The sequence below is a fragment of the Protopterus annectens genome, chromosome 12.part0 (genome assembly GCF_019279795.1).
Source record: "Protopterus annectens isolate FY-2018-M chromosome 12.part0, PAN1.0, whole genome shotgun sequence".
Taxonomy (NCBI): Eukaryota; Metazoa; Chordata; order Ceratodontiformes; family Protopteridae; genus Protopterus; species Protopterus annectens.
Window position 1 is genome coordinate 646,242,809 of NC_056746.1, and position 23,061 is coordinate 646,265,869.

General features: G+C 39.9%; 1 protein-coding gene across 1 annotated transcript in view; it reads right to left on the reverse strand.

Moving 5' to 3' along the window:
* The window catches only part of LOC122816205 (vomeronasal type-2 receptor 26-like), a 189,495-nt gene extending 170,629 nt beyond the window's left edge, over positions 1-18,866 (reverse strand). Inside the window, exon 1 of the mRNA XM_044088953.1 lies at positions 18,619-18,866. Within this exon, the coding sequence (XP_043944888.1) occupies positions 18,619-18,866 (248 nt within the window). The remainder of the gene's footprint in view (positions 1-18,618) is intronic.
* Between the last annotated feature and the right edge of the window lie 4,195 nt (positions 18,867-23,061).

Below are 23,061 nucleotides of genomic sequence, written 5' to 3' on the forward strand. Positions count from 1 at the left end.
CTCTCTCTCAGGAGTTTGAGTGTCCAAATTTACCTCCAAATTCGGTATATATACACAGCTGTTGCTGTAGAAGAAATGGACAGCTATGGACCTTCCCTACACCCATCCTGTACATCCCTAACTATCTTTCATATTGTTTTACCCTCTTCGTGCCCCCTTTTTCACTACTTTCCTATCACCCCTTTTTTCTTTTCTTTTAAAGAAATTAGGACAGGGGTAAGTGGGAGTAAGCAGTAGTAAGCGGAACTAAGCCTGTTTGCATGGTGCTAAGCAATGCCTGCACAGATTAAGCACTTTTAAGGCTAATTGTCTGTAAGTATATTTAACCAGAAGTTAGCATTGCTTACCGCCACGCAAACCCACTTACAACTGCTTAAAAGTGCCTTAATCATTCTGTATCCAACAACCCTTGCTCTGCCCAGCAACAAAATAATTAACCCTTGCATTACTTAAACCCAGGACATTACACGCTATAGCCACAGTACTTAACCAATAAGCCATATGAGCTGCAGATATGTCAGATGTTTATTCAGACATATGCAGCACAGCCATTTAATAGTAGGGAATATATATATATATATATATATATATATATATATATATATATATGTGTGTGTGTGTGTGTGTGTGTGTGTGTGTGTAGTGCAGTCGGACATTGGATCCACACTCTGAACCTCTTACTGCAACAAATCTGACCAAAGTCTGTCTAAATGGAGGTGAAGGGGCCCAAACTAGGGATCTGTTTTAATTATTGCCCTTATCCCTTCCTCCCCAGCAAAACTGTTCTGCCTTGAAACAAAATAATAAGGCCTGCCAAGTCTTGGACCCAGGGCCCTGTAAACTGTGATCAAGGCAATGTACCATTACATCATCTGAGCCCTATAAAATAATGATGACATTCCAAACATATCAGTTAGTACAGTCATTCAACAGTAGGGAATGTGGTCTGTAGAAACAGTCAGGTACTCTATATATACATGTATATATGTATGGAGATGCATATATGTGGACAAATCTATACATAATACATACACACACACATATATAATATAGATAGAGACAGAGCTGCATCCACATTTATATCCACATGTATGCATACATGCATATATATAGAAAGGTGAATAAATACACACATATATATATATATATATATATATATATATATATATATATATATGTGTGTGTGTGTGTGTGTGTGTGTGTGTGTGTATATATATATACATATACATAAATATATGACAGCTACAAATGCATGCAATCTAAGGGTCATGCTGCTGCACACTAGAAGTCTAAATCTGAAAATGCACTCACTGGAAGTATTCCTTGAATGGGGAACAGTGACATCTGTGCTGTAACAGAAACCTGGTTAAAGGCCACAGGAAGCACCACTGCAGTACCAGCCTATAACTCATTCCACAACTTTTGGCTGCAGAACTTGGACTGAAGCTCCAGAGGTGGTGGTATTTTCATATTTATTAAGGATGCACACACCCCCATAGTGGTAGACCAACATTGTGCATTACAGATCCTGCAGGCATAGCTAACGTTGGGTAAGACAGTGGTTCAGGCTGTAGCCTGCTATAGGTCCCCAAACATGTCCCAAGACTCACACTCAATGTACCTAAACAGCCAGGAGAATATTAGTGTCCAACCTAACACTCTCATACTGGTTGACTGCAACTACCCCACCATTAACTGGGAAATCTACTCATGTACGGATGCACATGCCCATCACATTGACCTGGTCCTTCCTAACATGTGCAACTGTTGCTCTACACCAATAGTCAACTCCTCCCTTGTTATATCTGAACACAAATTAATCACATTTGGAAATCCACAGCCCTCCCACCCCCTGAACAGGTAACCACCATGAAAAGCCTTTCCAAAGCTAACTATGGCCTCATAAAAACAGAGGTGGCTAACCTCACGGCAGTCATGCAAATGTAGACTAGTTGCATGACAGCTGAATCAAACAACAATGCACTATGAACACTTACACAAATGCATGGATACCGCCATTTCAATACAACCAGGACCCTCACCTCCAAAAAAAGGAAGCTGATCTGGTGGTCCCCTGCCATAAAGAAACTGTACAACAGAAGGAGAGAACCAATATGGAATAAGGTGAGGTGCCAAGACTGGAAATAAAACTTTATCAGCCTCAATTAAAAGTCGAAATCCCTCATCAAATACTACAAAGTTAGCTGTGAGAACAGAATTGGAGCACATAGTAAAGACAACTGCAAGGCCTCATACAATTATGTAAAGAATCTCCATGTCAATACCAAGATTTGTTCTGAGCTACTAGACAATGGTACCTCTCAGACTGAGCAATCAAATAATTCCAATATACTGGCTGACATCTTGAGTGCAAACTTTACCCCTCTCTCCCCCCAAAGGACCAATCACAATACCACTACACTGCCAGGCATACAGTATTATTACAGCACAGGTTAAAACACCACTGTCCAAGGCCAATGATACAGCTTCTATGGGACCTGACAATATCCCTGGCTGTGTTTTACATGAACTACAGATTGACCTGGCACCTCACCTGTGTGCTCTGTTTAAGCACAGCCTCATCTCAGGCTTTGTCCCTACTGAATTGTGCACTGCTACAGTCACCCCTCCACAAATGAGGTGTGACTACAGACCCTGGGAAATACTGCTCCAACTGCCTAACAAGTCTGTTATGTGAAGCTATGGAATGCATCATCATGCACCTAATAAGCAGGGATATGGGAATCTGCAGACTCAGGATCCCACACAGTTTACTTTTGTGAAGGGTAGGTCATACCTGCTCATTCAACCTGGTCAACTTCTTGGCGTCAGTCACCTGAGCTGTGGATGAAGGCAAGGTGGAACATATAGCCTAAGTTGATCTGACCAAAGCCTTTGATAACATTCCCCACTCAGGAATCATGCAATAACTCACTAAGCTAGGCATCAATCCCTATATCACTAGTTGGGAACAGAGGCACAAACACAGGGGTAGATTGAACATATTGCTGTCATACATTGAGACAGTTTCAAATGTTACTGGGTTTGTTGTAACACCCATTATGAGGAATATGACGTTGGTAATACCAATAGATGTGAGCATTTACTGACTGCATTCCCCAGAGTCCACAGTTGATTTACCAAGGACACCAACTGTCTGGGGAACAGACAAAACATAACAGGCAGCCATATAGCCAGTCTGTGCACACCGTGCTAGTGGAGAGGTATGTCAGAGACATATCACTGTGAGTCATGACATCACACCCTATATGCATGTCCACACAAACACTGTCAATCTATCAATCCACCATGTGTATAACAGCACTGATGACATAGAATCTGTTCACAAATCTGGAGATATGTCCCCCATGTTGGTTGGCTGTCTCCACATGTCTTCTCCTGTGATGTATTGCCACCTACTGTATGTGAATCTGTAGGCCACCACCTCTGTAATGTCCCTCACACAGGCAAGTAAAAGGGGCAAGGCCCACATTAAGGAATGTCCCATATGTCGGACCTAGCAGGAGTGTCCAGGCCCACAAAACACTACAATGTGGGCACCTACATAGTGGTATGGCAGTAACAATACCTGAAATCTGCACATCTGTACAGAGGACAGATAGAAAGTAGATAGCCAACAGGTTATGCATTATGATGAATGTTTTGAAAAGACAGATGTCTGAAACTGAGAGGTATGCCATTACTACATGACAGCAGTCCTCAATGACATGCCCAAAAAACATAGTAGTCTACAGTTAATATCAACATATCAGATCAATATCTAGTAGGAGATACATATAAACATACAGCTCAAACACCAAGAACAAGATAGTCAGTACTCAGAGTCCAGCTTTGCACGCAGGGGTGTATGGTTCCAGTACTACAGTCTGCAATCTACTCTTACTTGAAAAAGCACTGTTAAAAGTACTAATGTAATGATACAATATGTGTTAAACTATTTTGTCAACCGGTGCACTGTAGCTGGTGTAACATACAAGTGTGACTGCATATAATGTGGGATGCTACCCATGTATGAAACAAATAGACAGAGAAAAGATTGTGGTACTACACATGTATACTCAGGTGTGTCATACAGTATATTCACACCCCTTGCTACTGTAATGACAGCACACAGAAGCATGTTATGTACAGTGAATTAAATACACTTATTAAAGATGTCATTACCCTCCTATTTTATCAGACTGGAATGTGATCACTGGTTGCCAGGGCTGAGCTATGCTTAGCAGGTTTAAGCATTGCTTAAATGCAAATTCTAAGCAGATTTGTGCACTGGTAAGCGAAGCCTACATGGTGTAAGTGCCTATTCGTTTAACCGTAAGTTACCACTGCTTACCATCAAACCCGCACAAACATGCTCAAAGCTGCCTTAACCACTCTGTATCCAACAGTCCTTGTGCTGCCTAGCAACAAAGTAAACAGCCCTTCTAGGTCTTGAACCCAGGACCCTGCACACCATAGTCAATGCAGTTTACCAGCAAGCCACCTCAGCTGTATGGCTTTAAGATGTTTTCTGAAACATACCCTTCTTTACAGCCAGTTTACAATAGGGAAGGGACACTGTACAATTAGGAAGGATTGGTATCTATAAATATATATATATCTGAATAGAAACATACATAGAGAGAGATATGTAGGGAGATCCATATATACAGAGACATATATATATATATATATATATATATATATATATATATATATATATATATATATATATGGATACATGTCCCAAAATGCTCATACAAACATATACTGCTGATAGACCACCCACAACTGGGGCAGCATGCACAGTTGGATACAAAAGCAGCCATGAGACTCACATCTGCCCCCCCACAGTCCAAATAAGTGAACAGTACACTGCTACAAAATCATGATAGGCCATACACAATGGCCAGACATACAACAACCTCTTAGCAAAACAAATAAAATGTCTGAACATAGCAAAGAAAAATATAACCAGCCAGTAATTCACACATTTATCATAATCTGATGTCTAGGCCAAAACCTTCAAGGAGTAAATTATTACCAGAAACACATGCCTTAATCACAAAAAAGCAATTAACACCTAATTACATAATTGAATACACAGCCTCCAATTACACTCCTCATTTAACCCCCTACGGGATAAAGTATCACAGTTAATATTAATACATTGTACACAACAATTTATGAATGTTTCATCAAACTGAGGAACAGGCGTTTTCAGAAACAGTACCTTGGGACCCACTACTGTCCCCATGGTGAGATTTACTCAAATGTAGAGCTATAGAACTATCATATTTCTTATCAGTAATATGTCTCACGTGTTCTAACAGCCTAATTTTAAAACATGCGTTACTGTCCCCCACATAAAATATGTTACAAGGGCATCTAAGAGCATTCTCTATACACCGACCTCTTGAATGTACAGACTTCAACAAGTTTCCCAGTCTTTCCCCTCAGCAGGAATTACAGCACTAAATAATGATAGACCAATATACCTATCAACCTACTACTATATGACATCTGGACAAAGCCTGACATAATTGGTGAACAGAGGCCCAAATACATGGCCATACATGAAATATTGCTGTTATACACTGAGAAAGTTGCTGGTGTTACAGGGTTTGTTGTAGCATATCTTTTTCTGAGGGTTATAAAGTCAGAAAAACAAATGAATGTTACCATTTGCATAATGCAGTCACCAGAGTATGCTACTGATTTGCCAAGGACAACACCTGTCTGGGGAATAGCCCATATATAACAGGCTAACCTGTGGCCATTATTTGGATGGCCCTACAGTTGACAGATATGCAGAGACAGAACTTTGTCAGACTGAAACCCATGCAGAAGTAGCATGTGCAGACAAACCCTGTTAAACTAGCAGTATTCCAAACATATAACATCAATACTCGCATTCTGTCCCTAAGTCTTGAACCTTCTCCACCATTTAGTTGGCTTGTCTCCACAAGTCTTGCTGTAAGAGGTAATAGCTCACACAGCTCCAGGATGTCTTCCTCACAAGTAAGGGAAAGGGCCAACGTCCACATGGAGTACTCATTTATGGAGTATGTTGCCATGACATTGGCTATTGGACGAAGTACACAGCTTCTCTGCATGCAATTAGCAAGTGGGGAACCCCAATAGGTGCACAGGCTATCACCTGAACATGAGCATCACCTACAAAAGCCATGCTGCCACCTATTCAAACCAGCTCTATCCCTGTAGTGCACAGAGAGAGAGAGAAATAAATGAAACATAAAGTGGAAAAGAGAAGAAAGAAAAAAATGTTAGTGGAACATGAAAGCAAGTAATTGAATGTAGTACCTGGTCTGTAATAATTGGAAATATGATTTTGAGGAATATATGTCCCAACAAGACTTGCTGTGCTAATGTCCTGCTAAACAGCTGCTATGGCCATCGCATATGACCATCTCTGCAGTGGGAGGTATCACAGACATACCTCTCAACTGTACAAATATTCACAGAATGTTCACATTTTACCTTCATATATGTTTGTCTGTTACTCCTGAAATCTGTACTTTTCTGGCAAATAGCTGAGGACTGACGTCATCAAGTAATGACAAACATTTGAGTTTAAGACTCCACGTCCTTAAGAATATTCACCATAATAAAAAATGTATCATTCTATGAACTTCCTATGTTTGTAACAGGAATATTTAAAGTCTGTCCCTATTTATCCCCCTCCCCCATCATTTTAGGCTTTGTCCAGCTGTGATGCTCTGAGAGGTTGCGAGGTAGGATCACAACTCAGGAGCCTGACTCACCCTGGGAAAGGACAGCTCATATATGACAACTGCAGGGGAGTCTGTCAAACAGTTGTGATTGTGCCACTGCTAGGCCAGTTAATGAGATGTTTTCCATATTCATGTTACCTGTGATTATGAGTATGACACATGTTTGTCTTGTAAAGCTAAGAGACCTATATAGGGCATATGCATAGTAAAGTACTGTTGCAGACATGTCTGTTGACCTGCATGTGATATATTGAATTAATAACATTCAACTGTACATTGTTCTGCTGGACAAAAGCACATTTGTGACTGATAGTAGTCACATACACATATTCCTGTGTTATGTCAGCCAAACTATTGGCAGGTCTGTGAGCAATGACATTGTAAAATAATAGCCAACTTATGACTGTTGGACATTTTCCAGGTTACCACAGTGATGTCAAAGCCTACTGTGCAATCAATGTACTAATGTATGGTGCAGCTATATTAATACGGTATCAGTACTGATGTCCCTTTTGACACCCATTTATATGTGCCATTGTCCAGACATACTGCTGTAACAGGTTGAAAAGTATGATTGAGCAGCAAGACTGTAAGTACATTGTGCCATACTAACATACAACAGAAATGTATACCAGGTATCCCCTGAACACATGTATGTATGCATATGTTCAGCTGGAAGGCACAAAACTAATCACATGGGTTTCAGTCATTCAGGTACATAGGTTGTGCATGTTGTACATGTGTGTAATATCAGTGTCATTGCATACAACAGACATAAATGTGTACAGCTACTGGTTGTTGCATTGCCCTGACACGGATCTGGGTACTAGAGTAGGCATGATATTCAGGTATTAATCAGAGAAGTGTCCACCTGTGTTATGACCCTCTGTCCATGCCTACCACTACCAGCTATATCAACACCTATAAACATGGATATCACAAGTGTACACACCCCTGTTGGAATGCAAGGTATGTGTGCTGTATGACAATCAGACCACAGAAGATCATTTCATAATGTTTCTCATCTTGAGTTTGATCCCTAACCTGCAGAATTCCATTGAAATACAATCAAAGGTGTTTCTAGGAAGGTGAGGAACTATTGCCAAGTGAAGATGTGTGATGATGTTAGAGTCCAGACCAAGACAGATGAATGTTGTAACTGTCTCAAGAGGGGCATACACAACATATCATTTTAAGGGTGTGCACACTCATTCAACTGGCTTATTGTACTGAGTATTATTTCCATATGTTTTCACAGACCAGATTGTTATGTTTTCAATTTAATTGTACAGGCTATAGGTCACACTATAGGTGAGAATTGTTATGAAATGAGTTATTCTGGTGTCATGTTCCAGTTGCACAAATTCCAGGCAGTGTATCAGGGGTGGGTATCTTTTATATCCACTGTAGCTATATGGACACAGCAGTATCTGACCTGTATATCCAGCCTCCACCAAGGTAGAGTAATTCCCTTTGGTGGACAGCAGCAATACACAAACCAAATAATAGGGTGTTACACTGGCTGTACAGGGAGACATAGGTGCAGGTAACTTGGAAGCAAGTCTACCTATATCTGAGCAAGCATGTAAGTTCACAGGTGACTTCCTGTAAGGCTGACTATGACTATGAATCAGACATATCCACACAACCAAGGACAATTGCAACTATGTCTCCACATATGTTGTAAGTATCAGAGGAGCCAACACAATTCACCCTGTACTGGGGGTAAAGAACACCTCATACACACATGCCATGGATATAGGCAATCTGCATCACACAGGTTAGGTGGGAACATTGCCACCCTGTCCATCCCAGTTGTACAGGGGGATATGCACATCAACCACACTCCTCCCCTCAGCAATGGTAAGCATGTACATATTGCCTACTGATGGCAACAACAGCATATCTCCATGGGGCATAATAACATCACTGTCTTCTGCCTCCTACATGAACTCAGGCATGCACTCACAGCTCCATCACACACCACAGTCAAACGCAGACCTGCCACCATCCACACACCATCCACATGGAAGATGCCCAATGTCAACCCTCTTATACAGAAATGAATGGAGAATAGAGGATTACGCAATCAAGTGTCCAACACTGGGGGGAATAAAATAGCTCAGGGACAGGCGTGTGATGCAAGCTGCTATAACCATGATAGCTTGGAGGGTTTGGTGCAGTGTGGATTATTTGCAAGTAATATCCACTGCTGATGTGCATTTTGACAACCGTATGAGAATCTGTGACCTTTTTCATGTTTATGTCTTCCAGGTAACATGCAGAGTGCTCGCCTACCAGCATTCTCTGTTGGAGAAACTGACATCATCACCCAGTATGTGATTGGACATTATGCCCTGTTATTTGGCTGGAGAGCAGAAGATGTGCAGGAGAGGACCACCTGGTGGAACAGTGTGGTCCACAGGGTAAATGATGTTGGCCTGCACAGCAGAACTTATGAGCATGTGCAGCATCGGGCCACTGACTTCATCCGCCATGTCCATCAATGGGCTGCTGCTGTAGCGAGGGACCGACTACCTACAAGTGGGAGCCCAGCCATCCAGCTCCCACTGACACCCACCGAGGAGCTCCTTGCCAAACTTGGGGCACAACATGACGCTGAGGGAAGCATTGTTGAGGTGGGTTGCACACACACACACTGGATGAGGACCATGCAGATAAGGACCCATTGAGGATTAGTACACTAATGTATCAGACATACATGTATTTGTATTGTATCTACATACATGTGTCAGGTCTGAATGCAGTCGTGGATGGGGTTTTCTAATGCACAGAGGTGCACCTCTATGGCGAGGACAGGACATTGTGTATTACTACAGTTAGTACTGTAGATGTGCAGACATGCTGCATCCATCCTGTACCAAGGCCACATGTGAGTCTGCTGACAATACCGCCCTCTCACAACTACCTAGGACCATCTGTTCTGCATATGGGACAGCAACCTCAAGCTGGTGAATATGACCTACCTACACTATGACATTGTTCTATTGTTGCTTGGCAATATCCCAGGCATTTGAAGTGCATGCAATTTACCATGCACACAACCATCAGTAATAGCTATATCACTTTATGTAATAGCTATATTGCTTGTTGTGTATGTTCAGTTGTGCTGGGGTTAACTGTATTGCATCACAGTGGTCACCACTGGGGCCTATCGGATGTGAATTCAGCATTCCTGTAGCATACCTCACATCTTGTCAGTGCCAAGACATCTGGACAGAGGCCAGCAAATTGGGATGGACAAATGGCCTAAGGTAGGGTCAGGCGTGACATATTAGTGGTATACAGTGGATATAAATTGTGTACACACCCCTCTTAAGATGCAGGGTGTTCCTGTTACATACTAATTAGGACAGCCTGAACCTCTTCCAGCCTTTAATGTGACCCATAACAGGAACAGTTCACTTGTAAAACCAAGCATCTGGACTCATGTATTGCACCTACAAGACTGGCCGCCTGTGGTGGCAGACGTCATATCAGCATGATGTTTCAGTCAGGTATGATACCTCATGCTGTCATATGTGCCAGTACACTCACTGTGGCCTATTTGGCTGTAATATCACATACATGGGCATTGTTAAGGCACACAGACCACTTCTGACCATGTATAGGTTGCAAATATATGGATATTCCAGACATATCTGTACAGAGGACTGTACAATGGTTTAACCTGCTGCATGTGAGGCAGATGCTGTTACCACACTATATAAAGTAATAGCAGCGAGAGGTGGTCACCAGCCGTGTATGTTATACACATCAAAATGGTATAATCCACCTAAGACATGATCCACACACACAAACAGTTGCCAGCATTAGGATTACCACTCCTGCCTATCTAGGTATTCCTACTATAGTGCTACATAGTTATCAGACACGCCACAGAGCTTACACATTTCCACCTCTTCCAAAGGTACTTCTAAGGTAGATGACATCAACAGGTCTACTAAATTGGAGTGAAGGGAAGTGTAAAGGGTATTACACAGGTCAAAAATGGTATGAACCAGACAGTACATAATTCACACACACATACTTGCCAGTATTGGGTTGAGAACTTCTGCATATCAAGGTATTCTTACTATAGTGCTATGCAGTTATCAGACACACCACAGAGCTTATACATTCCCACCCGTTCCAAAGGTACTTCTAAGGTGGATGACATCAACAGGACTACTAAATTGGAGTGAAGGAAAGTGTAAAGGGTAGTACACTGGTCAAAAGTGATATGTCAGACAATACATGATTCACACACACACACACACACTTGCCAGTATTGGAATTAGAACTTCTGTCTGTCTAGGTATGTCTACTATAGTGTTACACAGTTACCGCATGCACTACAGAACTTACTGAACTTCCAGATGGCCAAAGCTGCTGATAACTGCACAGCTGTGGTAAAGTATTACAGGTGGCAGACAGTCTGCCTTCTGTTCCACCTGCCCATCATGCTAGTTCTTTCTGTCTTGCGCTTCAGCTAGCATTATGGCTTGGCACTTCACCAGGTTATTGTATCAAGAAGTGTGGCACACCTGGGAGCTGTCAGCAGTACTTGTTTATCACAGATGTAACCTCAGTACTTACTAGTTATGTCCACCCCTCCTGACATGTTTGAAGGGTGGTTATCTATGCTTTCACCCATTAACCTGGAACACATGTCCATTCTGAGTCACTGTTGCAACTGCCTCATGTACACAGACACCCCTCCCCTCTAAACTTCAAACACTCAGACCTGTGAGGGTTACCCATATATCACCCAAAGTGGACATATGCACTCTCCAGCAAAGACTGGACTAGCAGGTCAAGAGGATAAGATCAACACCTGCACAACACCATGTGGAAGATGTAGCTCACCATGACACCCACTTTGACAGCCATGACATACAGTGAAAAGCCACACACCCTCCTTCCCAGAGATACTCAATGGACATTTACCCAAACAGCACAGACCAGCAAGACAGACACCCACTCAGACACCGTGACATGGCACATGCCAAGGGACACATATTTAACCTACACAGTGTGCCCCTCTACCTAAGCTCCTAAGGCTAACCACCTTGCACAATACAGTGATCATGGGTAACTCAATACTGAGGCACACACATATCCCACTCACTAAGTTCAATATAGAGGAGGTAACAACTAAATATCTATCACATGCCAGCATACAACACATGACACAGCCAGTCATGGCACTCCATAACAACTATGAGTATCAGTTTGTATCCATGTGGGTGTGAATGACTTGGGACACACCTCCCTGGACTACATGACAAGAGACATGGTTGAATTCTCTGATTATGTGGCCCAGGCAGGTGTGATGGTAGCACTGGGCAGTGTACTGCTGTCAGCCAGAATGATGCTGCAGTACTATCAACAGATGATTGACTGCAAATTTGGCTTACGTGTTTTGTGTCATTCTCAGGGGATCCAGTACCTTTCTGCTTGGGATGACATGACTGACAGAACCCAATGATTTGGCATGGATGCCATACATCTGTCACTGCTGGGTTTCCAGGTACTGGCTAAGTGTCTTGCCACCCATATGATGCCTTATTAGGCAGTGTTCCCAATGTTATTACCACCATAACAGCTACATATGTATGCAGTCCGAGGGTCATGCTGCTCAACAGTGGACATCTAACTGTCTGGATGCAGTCACTCATAGCAGTCGGAGTGGAGGACACATGTCTGCTGTAATAGAGAGGTGGTTCACAGCAGCAGACAGCAGACCTGCAGTATCAGGCTATGATGCATTTCACAGCTGTCAGCACCCAAAGATGGACCCCACCACACCTTCACAGGTGTTGTCTCTGTATTAATTATGGCTAGGAACACCTCTAGACTAGTATCCCATCATAACGCATTGGAGATACTACCTGTACAACTGCCTTGAGGTAATAGTGCAGTCCAGACCATAGCCTGCTATGGGTCCACATCTATGTCCCTAGACTGTCAATGCACATTCCTCAACACCCTGCCATCTATGATGGTCCAACACAACACTGACATAGTATGAGTCTTCAACTACCCCTCCATCGCCTGGGGAAAGTAGCCAAGTGCCATTACAGTGACCCAACACTTCTGGGATTCATCATTTCCATTGCCCTGGACCAGCTCATACTGCCCCCCGGTAGAAGATGCAACAACCTTGACCTGTGTTGACCACTTAAATATGGGACTGTTGCTCATCCACAGATGTCAATCCCTGCATGGTGAGATTAACACAGGCTGTAATCAACATGGAACTCAACATGTCAGCCACACACCCCCAGAAAGGTAACCACCTTGCAAAACCTCTCCAAAGCTGACTTTGCAGCAATGAAAACAAGGATGGATGTCTTCACTGCACCCATGGCAATGGGAAATATCTGCATGACTGTGGAATCATACACATAGGCACTGTACAAATAGGTACATGAATGCATTGTACTAGCCAGAGACAACAGAACCCAGACACTGTCTTCCAAACACTGAGAGACAATGTGATGGTCCCCTACCATTACTAAAGTGTACATCAGAAGGATGACACTGTTGCAGAGAAAGTTGGTGTCCCATGACTGTTGAACTTCCTTATTAGCCTCAAACACAACTTTGGATCCCTCATGGAATCCCCTACAGACATCTATGATGGCAAACATGCAGTAGACACTGACGACAGTCACAACAGCCTTTGATAATTACATCAACAACCTCCACAGCATTAAACACAAGTGCTGCAAGTTACTGCACAATGCTGATACCTATCCTGCGACAACAGATATTGGCCACAGTCTTGGCAACACATTCAGTGCCAGCTTTACCCCTCTCTCCCCCACAAGTGAAATGCTGAGTGAATGTGTTCACATATGCTGTGTCCCATTTCTGTTCTAGGTGTCTGTGTGTCACCAGGATGTGGCCCTGCAGCAAGACCATGGGATATAGCAGTGTGGTAACATATCCACCATGTCATAGGCAGGGTACAGTATGTGCATGGAAATTCCCGGTCTGTAACACAGTGATTGCATATGCCTCACAGATTATAGGGCTGAGGGTTTTTCATAGGTATACATTGATTTACAACATCTGTTATGGAATGGAGAATGGTACGTGTTGTGGTTTGGACACACCTCTGATTGCTAATAACCACCAGCCAGTGGGGATATTCATCTTGTTTGGGTGTCTGTGCATTTCTGATGGGTGTCATCAGCCACGGCTCCAGTGCATAGCCAGCATCCCCCACTAGATGGCCATATGGGATATCCCCACTGGCAAATGCCTGATACAGCTGTGAGCAATGCCAGATGTGGGAGTTGTGATAGCTTCCAGGTCTGCCAGCACACATATTCATGATAATGCCCTTGGCATCGCACATGACCTGGCAGTTGATGGAGGGGAAGCCCTTGCGGTTTATGTAGATCCTACCCTGCTCACCAGGTGGTGCTTTGATGTGAATGTGTGTGCAGTCTATAGCACCAACTACCTCAGGGTATTCTGCTATATGGTGGAAGAGATGCATACTTTTGGTCAACTCCTCATGGGTGGTGGGGAAATAAATGCGCTCATTGGCATGTGGTGTCATGGCATCCAGGAACTGGTGGAGTATCCTGGATGCTGATGCCTGTGAGACCCCTATGATATCCCCAGTTGGTCTTTGGAAGGTACCTGTGGCTAGTATTCTTAAGCCTAGCCATACCTTGGTATCCACTGGGATGGGTTCCTCTCTATTTGTTCTGTGTGTGAGGCATGGCCGGCACAGCTCAATGATATGCTGTAGAATGTCCCTGTCCACCCTATAGGGCTCCACTATCTCCAGCTCATATAGGCCCTGGTAGGCTATCCTGGGTCTGTACACTGTTCTCCTCCTCCTCACTGTGGGTTGGTTGTCAGCATTCTCCTCCTCATCACCCTCAGCCTCTAGCACATATTGATGGAGTAAAGCAGCAGCAGTCTCTAACATTTTTACTTAGTTTTGCCAGATAAAAAATCCCCCATCTGTGTGCACCGGTGGTGCAGAGTTTATGGGAAAAAACAGTCTGTAGGGTGTTTGCATAGTTTATAGTAGTGTGCTGGGCTGCTGCATGTCTAAGTGGTTGATTCTGATACATTCCACCTGTCAGCTATGCTAGTTCTCCTGGATTGCCTTCCTACTGCTGTTTCCACTACATCCAGCCTGAAAGGTATATGCATAGTTTATAGTAGTGTGCTGGGCTGCTGCATTATATTTAGCTCTTTCTGATACATTCCACCTGCCAGCTATGCTAGTTCTCCTTGATTGCCTCCCTACTGCTGTTTCCCCTTCCAAGTTCCTCCCTGTTTAAGCCTGAAGCATGCCATACATACCTAGTGCTTAAATGTCAACAGTGCTGCCATTTCCTTTTTTTTTTCTTTTTTCTTTTAGTTTAAATCCTGGTGCGCAGCGCGCACACCCATTTAGGTTATATATACACAGTGCCCAGGCACATCTGACACACCCCCTTCCTTAGCTGTGCTTAGCTAAGGGCAAACATGGGCCACAGAGCTCCAATGAACTTACAGCAAGCATGACATACCCCCTTATGAAGTAATTCAGCTCTTCCACTTGCACTGTTGTGTTGCTGCACCTACACAGTTAGGTACAAGCTGACCCTTTGAAGACATTTGTGATTCAGTTAACTCCCCTCATTTGCATACCACAGTGTGCATGTCATTCGTTACTGCACTAAAACGGACACATTCCCCTTGACAACCAGTGCTCCTTGGTATTGTTTACATTCTGCATGCCATTGACTCTAATGGCAAAATGCAGAATTAATTTAAAATTTACTTTTAAAAAGAAATGTGAAACACTATAACCAGGATGCCTTAAGGAAGAAGCTCACTTGCACCAGCTATAATACGACCTGTTTATTGTACGAATAAATAACACAATGTTCATAAAATATAGATCTAGCGCTTTCATCCATTACAATGTGGACTTCATTAGAATCAATTAAACGATCATCTAAAACTTAATTTATGTGTTTTTGGCGCCAAACTTGTATGTATAATTTAAAGAAACATACTGCATTTTTCTAACAACATGAAATACTATATACAACTGATGTATTGTAATGACACAAGCTAATATTTAAAACATCCTGTAAAATTATTAAAAATGTAATGGCCATTCAATAATAGACATTCCTTGACTGCTATTTATATAATGTGACAACTGAGTTAACCGAAATTTATGAACCAACTCCAAAATGTCTGGTTGTTCTTAAATAGTTGTATAACTGCTACAAATTCTATATATTATAGCTGAAATGCTCTTGTAAAGCTGATAATCTCATTAAAAATTCATTTTACCTCAATTTCTTCCAGTCTAACTTCTATATAATCTAATTTATCTAAATCATAATGTTAGATACTCTATGTCCAGTTGATTTCTTATAGAATACATGTATATACATATACTAATATAACAATCATTGGTTAAATAAACTGTGAACCATAACAAATACCTCAAATTAACTCTAGTTACATGTACAATAATTAAATTGAATTCAAATATATAAAAATAAATTAGATTCCCATGCATAAAAAATAATAAAATCATCTCATGTACATAAAGAATGAGACTTAAAATCATCTAATAAAAAGTAATGTCAATAATTAATTCCTTTATGTCATTTTCTGTTTTTTATTGTTTTTTACTTTTTACTTATTATCTTGTCCTCTGCAATATGGGTTTGATTGTAATATAATCATTTAAACCCGGTGTGGTTGATGCATCCAATAAGATTTGCCATCTCAATTCTTTCTCTGCCAAGAGGGTTTTATTATTCCCTCCTCTACTAGTTATTTTCACTTGCTCCAAAATGGCAAATCGAAATCTATGACTGTTCCCACATATAGCTACATGTCTATAGAGTGCATTGGTGCTGTCATTTTTTCTAATTGCACATAAGTGGTCATAAATTCTTTTTTTAAACATTCTTTCTGTTTTTCCTATATAGAAACTTGGGCAAGTTGCGCATTTAACCATATATATAATATTTTTAGTGTTGCAATTGCCATTATAGAAAGTTATTCTAGTCCTATTAATATTCTCTAATATTATACCTTCTTTTTCTAATATGGCATGACATTGACCGCAACTGCCACATATCCTTGTTCCCTTTTGCTGCTGATAATTATGCCCTACAACAGTTCTCCTCTCTAATTTTGATTTCATATTGATTCCCATTTTATATACAAATAAAGGAGTTTCACCTACTATTTATTTTAATTCTTTGCCCACAGTAAGAATATTCCAATGTTTATTTAAAATTTGTTTAATTTGTTTAGCCTGGGGAGTGTATTCCAAAATACACGCTCGATTATATTTAACTTCACCTTCATTCCCTGTGGTTTTGTTTATTAGTGGTTTACCTAAGACAGGGGTAAATTTTTCCCCTATTCATTAATTACATTTGTTTTCGTCTCATTCATTAATTTTAAGGGGTATCCCCTAGTGCTAAATAAACCACAAATAAATTATATTTCCTCTATCATATCACTAAATGTAGATGTCATCCTAGCAGCACGAATATACTGACCCTTGAATATGCTCTTCTTAGTTTTATAGGGGTGATTACTTGAGTACTCTAAATAATTATTAGAAAAAGTATTCTTCCCATAAATACGAGATTTGAATCCATTGTTAATACTAGAGATATGAGTGTCAAGATATGCTATACCAACAAAACTGTAACTATGTGTACATTAAAAAAATTGACTAGTACTATTCAGGTAGTCCATAAAAGTTCCAATTATATTTTCGGGTCCATCCCATAATATGAATATATCATCCAGGAATCTCGAATAATGTCTAATGTACTTGAAATATTCACTCTTGAATAACTTTTCAGTTTTCCAGTCAAGCAATACTAAATTTGCATATATGAGGGCACACGCGGCCCCCATAGCCACTCCCTGGGTTTGTTTGTAATATTCTCCTTTGAAATATATGTAATTATATTCAAGTACTATAGACATTAATTCCATAATTAGGTTAATCTGATCCCATTTTAAGTTTGAATGTTGTCTGATGCTGTTACAAAAGCTCTCTAACCCCTCATGCTTAGAGATATAGGAAAATAAATCAATTACATCCACTGTGATGTATATAACTCCCTTTTTCCACAATTGTGGGGTTAAGTTTCCAAGAAACATCCAAGAGTCTTTGACTAAATGGGGTATCTTATCATAAATGTGCTTTAACCATTTGTCTATAGCTACACCCAAAGGGAAAGTTTTGGACTGGCTTCCTGAAATTATTAGATGGAATGGTGGATCGGTAATGTTTTTATGTACTTTAGGTACTCCAACAATAGTGGCTAAAGTGGGGTACTCTACAACCAAAAAATTTGTGGGTATCAATAGTTATACTTCCATCTAGAAGAAATTCTTCTAAAAACATTTCAATATGTCTGTACGCTATGTTTATTTCATTAATTGATATTGTATGTAGTTTCCTGATTCCATAAGCATTTTAAACATCTTGTTTGTATATTCATTTTGATCATATAATACCACTCCACCCCCCTTATTCGGCTTCATAATTCTAACATTGTCATCATTTTTTAGCCGTTGAAATAATAGCAATTCCTCATTAGATAGGTTGCTTTTCATTCTTTTATGTCTAGTCTCATTCTGTAGCCTATATATATCATTAGCCACTAATTTTTCATAAATTGCTACATTGGGGTGGGTGGGTGGTATATATGTGCTTTTTTTCTTTACTACTTCTTTCTTAACTATAGGCGGTTTGTTGTTAAAATAAATAGCTAGATACATTTTCCTGAGATATTTCTTAATCTTGGTAATACAATCCACTACTTGAAATTTTCTCTTCGGTACATACTTCATCCCCTTTGAGAATAGTGTAAAATACTCATCGCTAAGCTCCAATCCAGTGTAATTAAAGATGTTAAAATAATTTTTTCTACAAACAATGCCATCAATGTTAGTTGCATCAATAGAAGTATCAACATTTAAATCTAACAATAAGCTGTTATTGATAGATTCTTCACAATATTCTACTAATTGTAATCCCGCCATTCCTGGTTGTTGGACTGTCTCTGTCCCCATCCCCGTCTGTTCTTCTTCCATTTCCAATTCTTTTGCCAATTCCCCCCTAGGTTTCGTTTCCTTTCCCCATAAAAATGTACATTCTCATTATTGGACCAATAGTCTCCTGTAGTACCATGTGAATCCAATGTATCTCTCACTTCTTCATTGTTCCTTGTCCTATTTTTCCATGGATATACTTTATTATTTTTATAATCTGATGTATCTCTATTAATTTTTTTAAATTTCTTTTGTACTATATCCTGGGCTTTCCTGTCAGCCTCCGTATACTGTTTGTAATATAATTTCTCCCATTGTTCAAACAATAAATTATCAGTTATTAATTTATTCAATTTTTCCACTTTTTCAGTTAATACACATAGTTTTTTGTCATTATTCTTAATTAATAATTTCATAAATTCAAAACCAAACTGATTAAATAAAGCATCAAATTCATCTAGAGTTTGGTCGTTTAACCATACTCCCATAGGCATCTTGAAAAATCGTAGTCCCTTAGGGACTATATTCAATGCCAAACATTTGTTTAAATAGGCATTGTCGATTTTTATTCCCCTATATTAAGATTTTTCCCAAAAGCATAAATTAAATCTTGTAAAGACCCAGTAAATGTGTCACAAAATGAACCATTCATACCAGCAGTCTGGCTAATTCTGTCAAAACATAAATCTTTTAAAAATTTTAAAAATTGACTTTTCTCATTTTTTTTTTATTTTCGGCATGATTCCATTTGCACGCCACTGCCCTAAGCTTAAAAGTTACTTTAAAAAAAATAAACTGTTTTTAATGCCAATGGCCTTATATTTGGCTATTGGCATGTGTATTACACATAATACATGCTTTTACATGAGCTGTCATGCCTCCGTTTTGTCAGATGCAGAAATGTATTCGGTTATTAGCTGAATACATTTCTGCACTGACACTGTTCTAGCACAGAGATCTGGCAGTTTGTTGGATTGCAAAATCAGCTCATTTGCATGGTTTTCACCAGCAAATCAGGTGATTTGCATATTTGCTACTTTTCCATGCTAGAACAGTGCAGGACTACTCCTGCACATGAAAACAGCACTTTTCTGGATCGCCCGGTGGTCATTTTACATGCAGGAGCTCATACACTGTTCTTGCATGGAAAACTGGCCTTTGTGAATCCCAGGGATTGTGTCTGCTACTGAAGTGAAACTGAGTGATAAATTTTATAGCACAATTTAATTTCAACATTTTTTTTGAAGTTTTGCAAGTTAACCCTCTATGTTCTAATTTCTACTGTTAAAACATATACATTTATATAAAAATAGAAAATGGTGTTAGAGTGGTAAAACGCCACCAGTAAAATAAAATATACCACTCTATGTAGCCAATAATCCTATGACCAAGGCAGAAAATCCAACATTTAATGTATAAAAACACTCTGTAAAAATTGTCACTGAAGGCACAGCAAATAGAAAAACACAAGGTAAAAATGGTCAAGCGCTTTCGTCATAAGACTTCATCAGAACAATGAGAAAAGTAGTTCATCACTTATATACATATACTTGTCCCCATTAAGTGTAATCAATCAATTCTTAAAATGCCACTACCCTTTTTACATAAAGCCTGTTACAAACATTTTACCACTTCAGAGTATCTAACAATAGCAAATCCAGTTATTAAGCAAAACATCTTATCATAGTATATTGTACTGCACACAAGCAAAATATTTTCCTAAAAAAGGTGAAAGCCAGAATAAAAATAAATTAAAGTCTGGATGCCCTGTATACTTTAGTTCAGGTTTAATACTAATATAATCATTAATACCTGGGCTACAGTAGCATTCAGTCTAAACTGCCATCTCATTTCAGCTCTTAACAGTTTATTGGTCCAGTTGCCCCCCCTTATGTCCTTACTGACTACCTCTAAAATACCAAAAGGAAAGGAGTGGTCCGGATTTATTTTAACATGTTTATATAGTGCATTATTTTCATCTTTCTTCGAAATACTATATAAATGTTCATAAATTCTCCTACTTCACCTCCTTTCAGTCTTCCCTATGTAAAACTAACCACAAAGTTGACATATAGCAAGGTACACCAAACCAATTGTTGAACAATTACCTGCCACAAATTTAACTTCAGTATTGTGTGGTCCCAAATGGACCATAGGGGTGCCTACTATGTATTTACAGTAATCACAAGCCCCACATTTTGTTGTCCCTTTTGTATTTCTATTTTTGACTAACCCATGGTTTTCTAATAAACTTTTTAAGTTTCTATTAATCCTATAAGTGAAAGTAGGTTCAATACCTATGACTGTCAAAAGTTCCTGGTTCCCTTTGAGCATGGCCCAGTTGTTTTTGATAATATTTTTAACTCCAAACGAGGTTTCCCCGTGTGTTAACACCATGGAGTATGAATGGTCCCTACCCTACCCATGGACTTGGTCAACTGTAACCTCTGTAACACCAAGTAATGGTTTAAACCTTAAACCCCATTCACTAATAACTTTGTCACCAATACCTTTTACAAATTCCAATGGGTATCCCCTAGCCCCAAACATACTAACCAAACGTTCTATTTCAGATTTTGCCAAGCCTAAATTAGAATACATTCTAACGGCTCGGACCATCTGACCCTTTACTATGTTTCTTTTCACAAAAAGGGGGTGACTGCTTGTAAACTCTAAATAATCATTCGAAAACGTTGGTTTTCTATACACACTGGATTGAAAACAATTAGAACTAAAATCTTTACTCAATTTAACATCCAAATAGTTAATATAAAAATTCCCACTGTTACCAGTGAATTTGAAATATTCACACATCCCATTAAGAAAATCTAAAAATTTTGTGTGCATCTCACCACCCTTCCATAGTATAAAAAGGTCATCCAAAAACCTAAGGTATAATAACCAAGAATCCTTATAGGGGGTGTCCAAAACGTACGTTGTTTCCCAACAGTACATACAAGGTTAGCAAAAAGTGGCGCACAACTGTTACCCATCGCCACACCTTTAACCTGTCGGAAAAACTCCCCACAACAAAAAAAGTTGTTTTTTAAGATCACCTCCATACGTTCCATAATAAAATTGACAATGGTATTGCTCAGGTTGTTTTTTTCAACCAAAACCTCATAGAAAAATTCCAGTCCCTTATCGTGTGGTATTGATGTAAATAAATCCACCACATCTATGGTAGAAAAGCTGACATCCTTATTGTAATGTTCTTTCTTAACCCTACTCAAAAAGTCCCAAGAGTCAATTAGTGTTCAATAGGGACTAAAGCTTTTCTAACTGTTCGATCAACAAACACCCCCAAAGGATATGTTATACTATTCTGACAAGAAATAATAAGCCGGTATGGGGGTTCTAGAATGTCCTTATGTGTCTTTGGAATCCCGAAGGCTATGGGAATAGTAGGGTTGTCAGTATTCAAAAAGTTAAAAACTTCTTCGTTAATGACCCCTTGGAACAGGGAATCCTTAAGTAACAATTTGATTTTCCTATGTGAGATGTTAATTTCATTTCTAGAAACACACTCATACTTGGTTTCATCCTGTAACATACAAAAAATCCTATTGTTATAGTCTTCAGTATTGACTATGACCATACCCCCACCTTTGTCCGGCTTCATTAACCTTAAACTATAGTCACTTCTAATCTCATCCAGTAATTGTTTCTCAGTCTTAGTGATGTTAAATGATTTTGGTTAGTGTTGTTGTAGGGCCTGGGATATCTCCTGTGAACAAACCTTTTCAAATGTACTAAGGAGGGGATGTAATGGTAGGTTATAACAGCTTCTCTTCCTAATGTTTAGTTTCCCCCTTTGACCATCCCCAGGGTGATCTTTATACAAAAACTTTAAATTCATCTTTCTAACAAATAATTTTAATTCAGTTAGGGTGCTACTCACATTCTCCTTGGTAGAAGGTACACATTTTATGCCCTTCATCAATAAATGGAATAAATCTTTACTTATCTCAATTCCTGCATAGTTAAAGATGTTAAACCCCTTATGTGTGTGTAACAACCCATCATGTGTAATAATGATTTCCTCATTCGTCCCTACTCCTAAGTCTGGTGGTAACTGTTTTTCCTCCAAGTTGGTTGGTGCCTGTAGCTGTTCCTTCTTCCCCCTCCCGTTGGTCCTAAAAAAAGCATTATCACCCCTGTGGTTATTTTTATTTTGTAGTCTTTCCGACCTCCTCGGGGGGGGGGTACTCTGATTCATATGTTTTTTCACTAACGC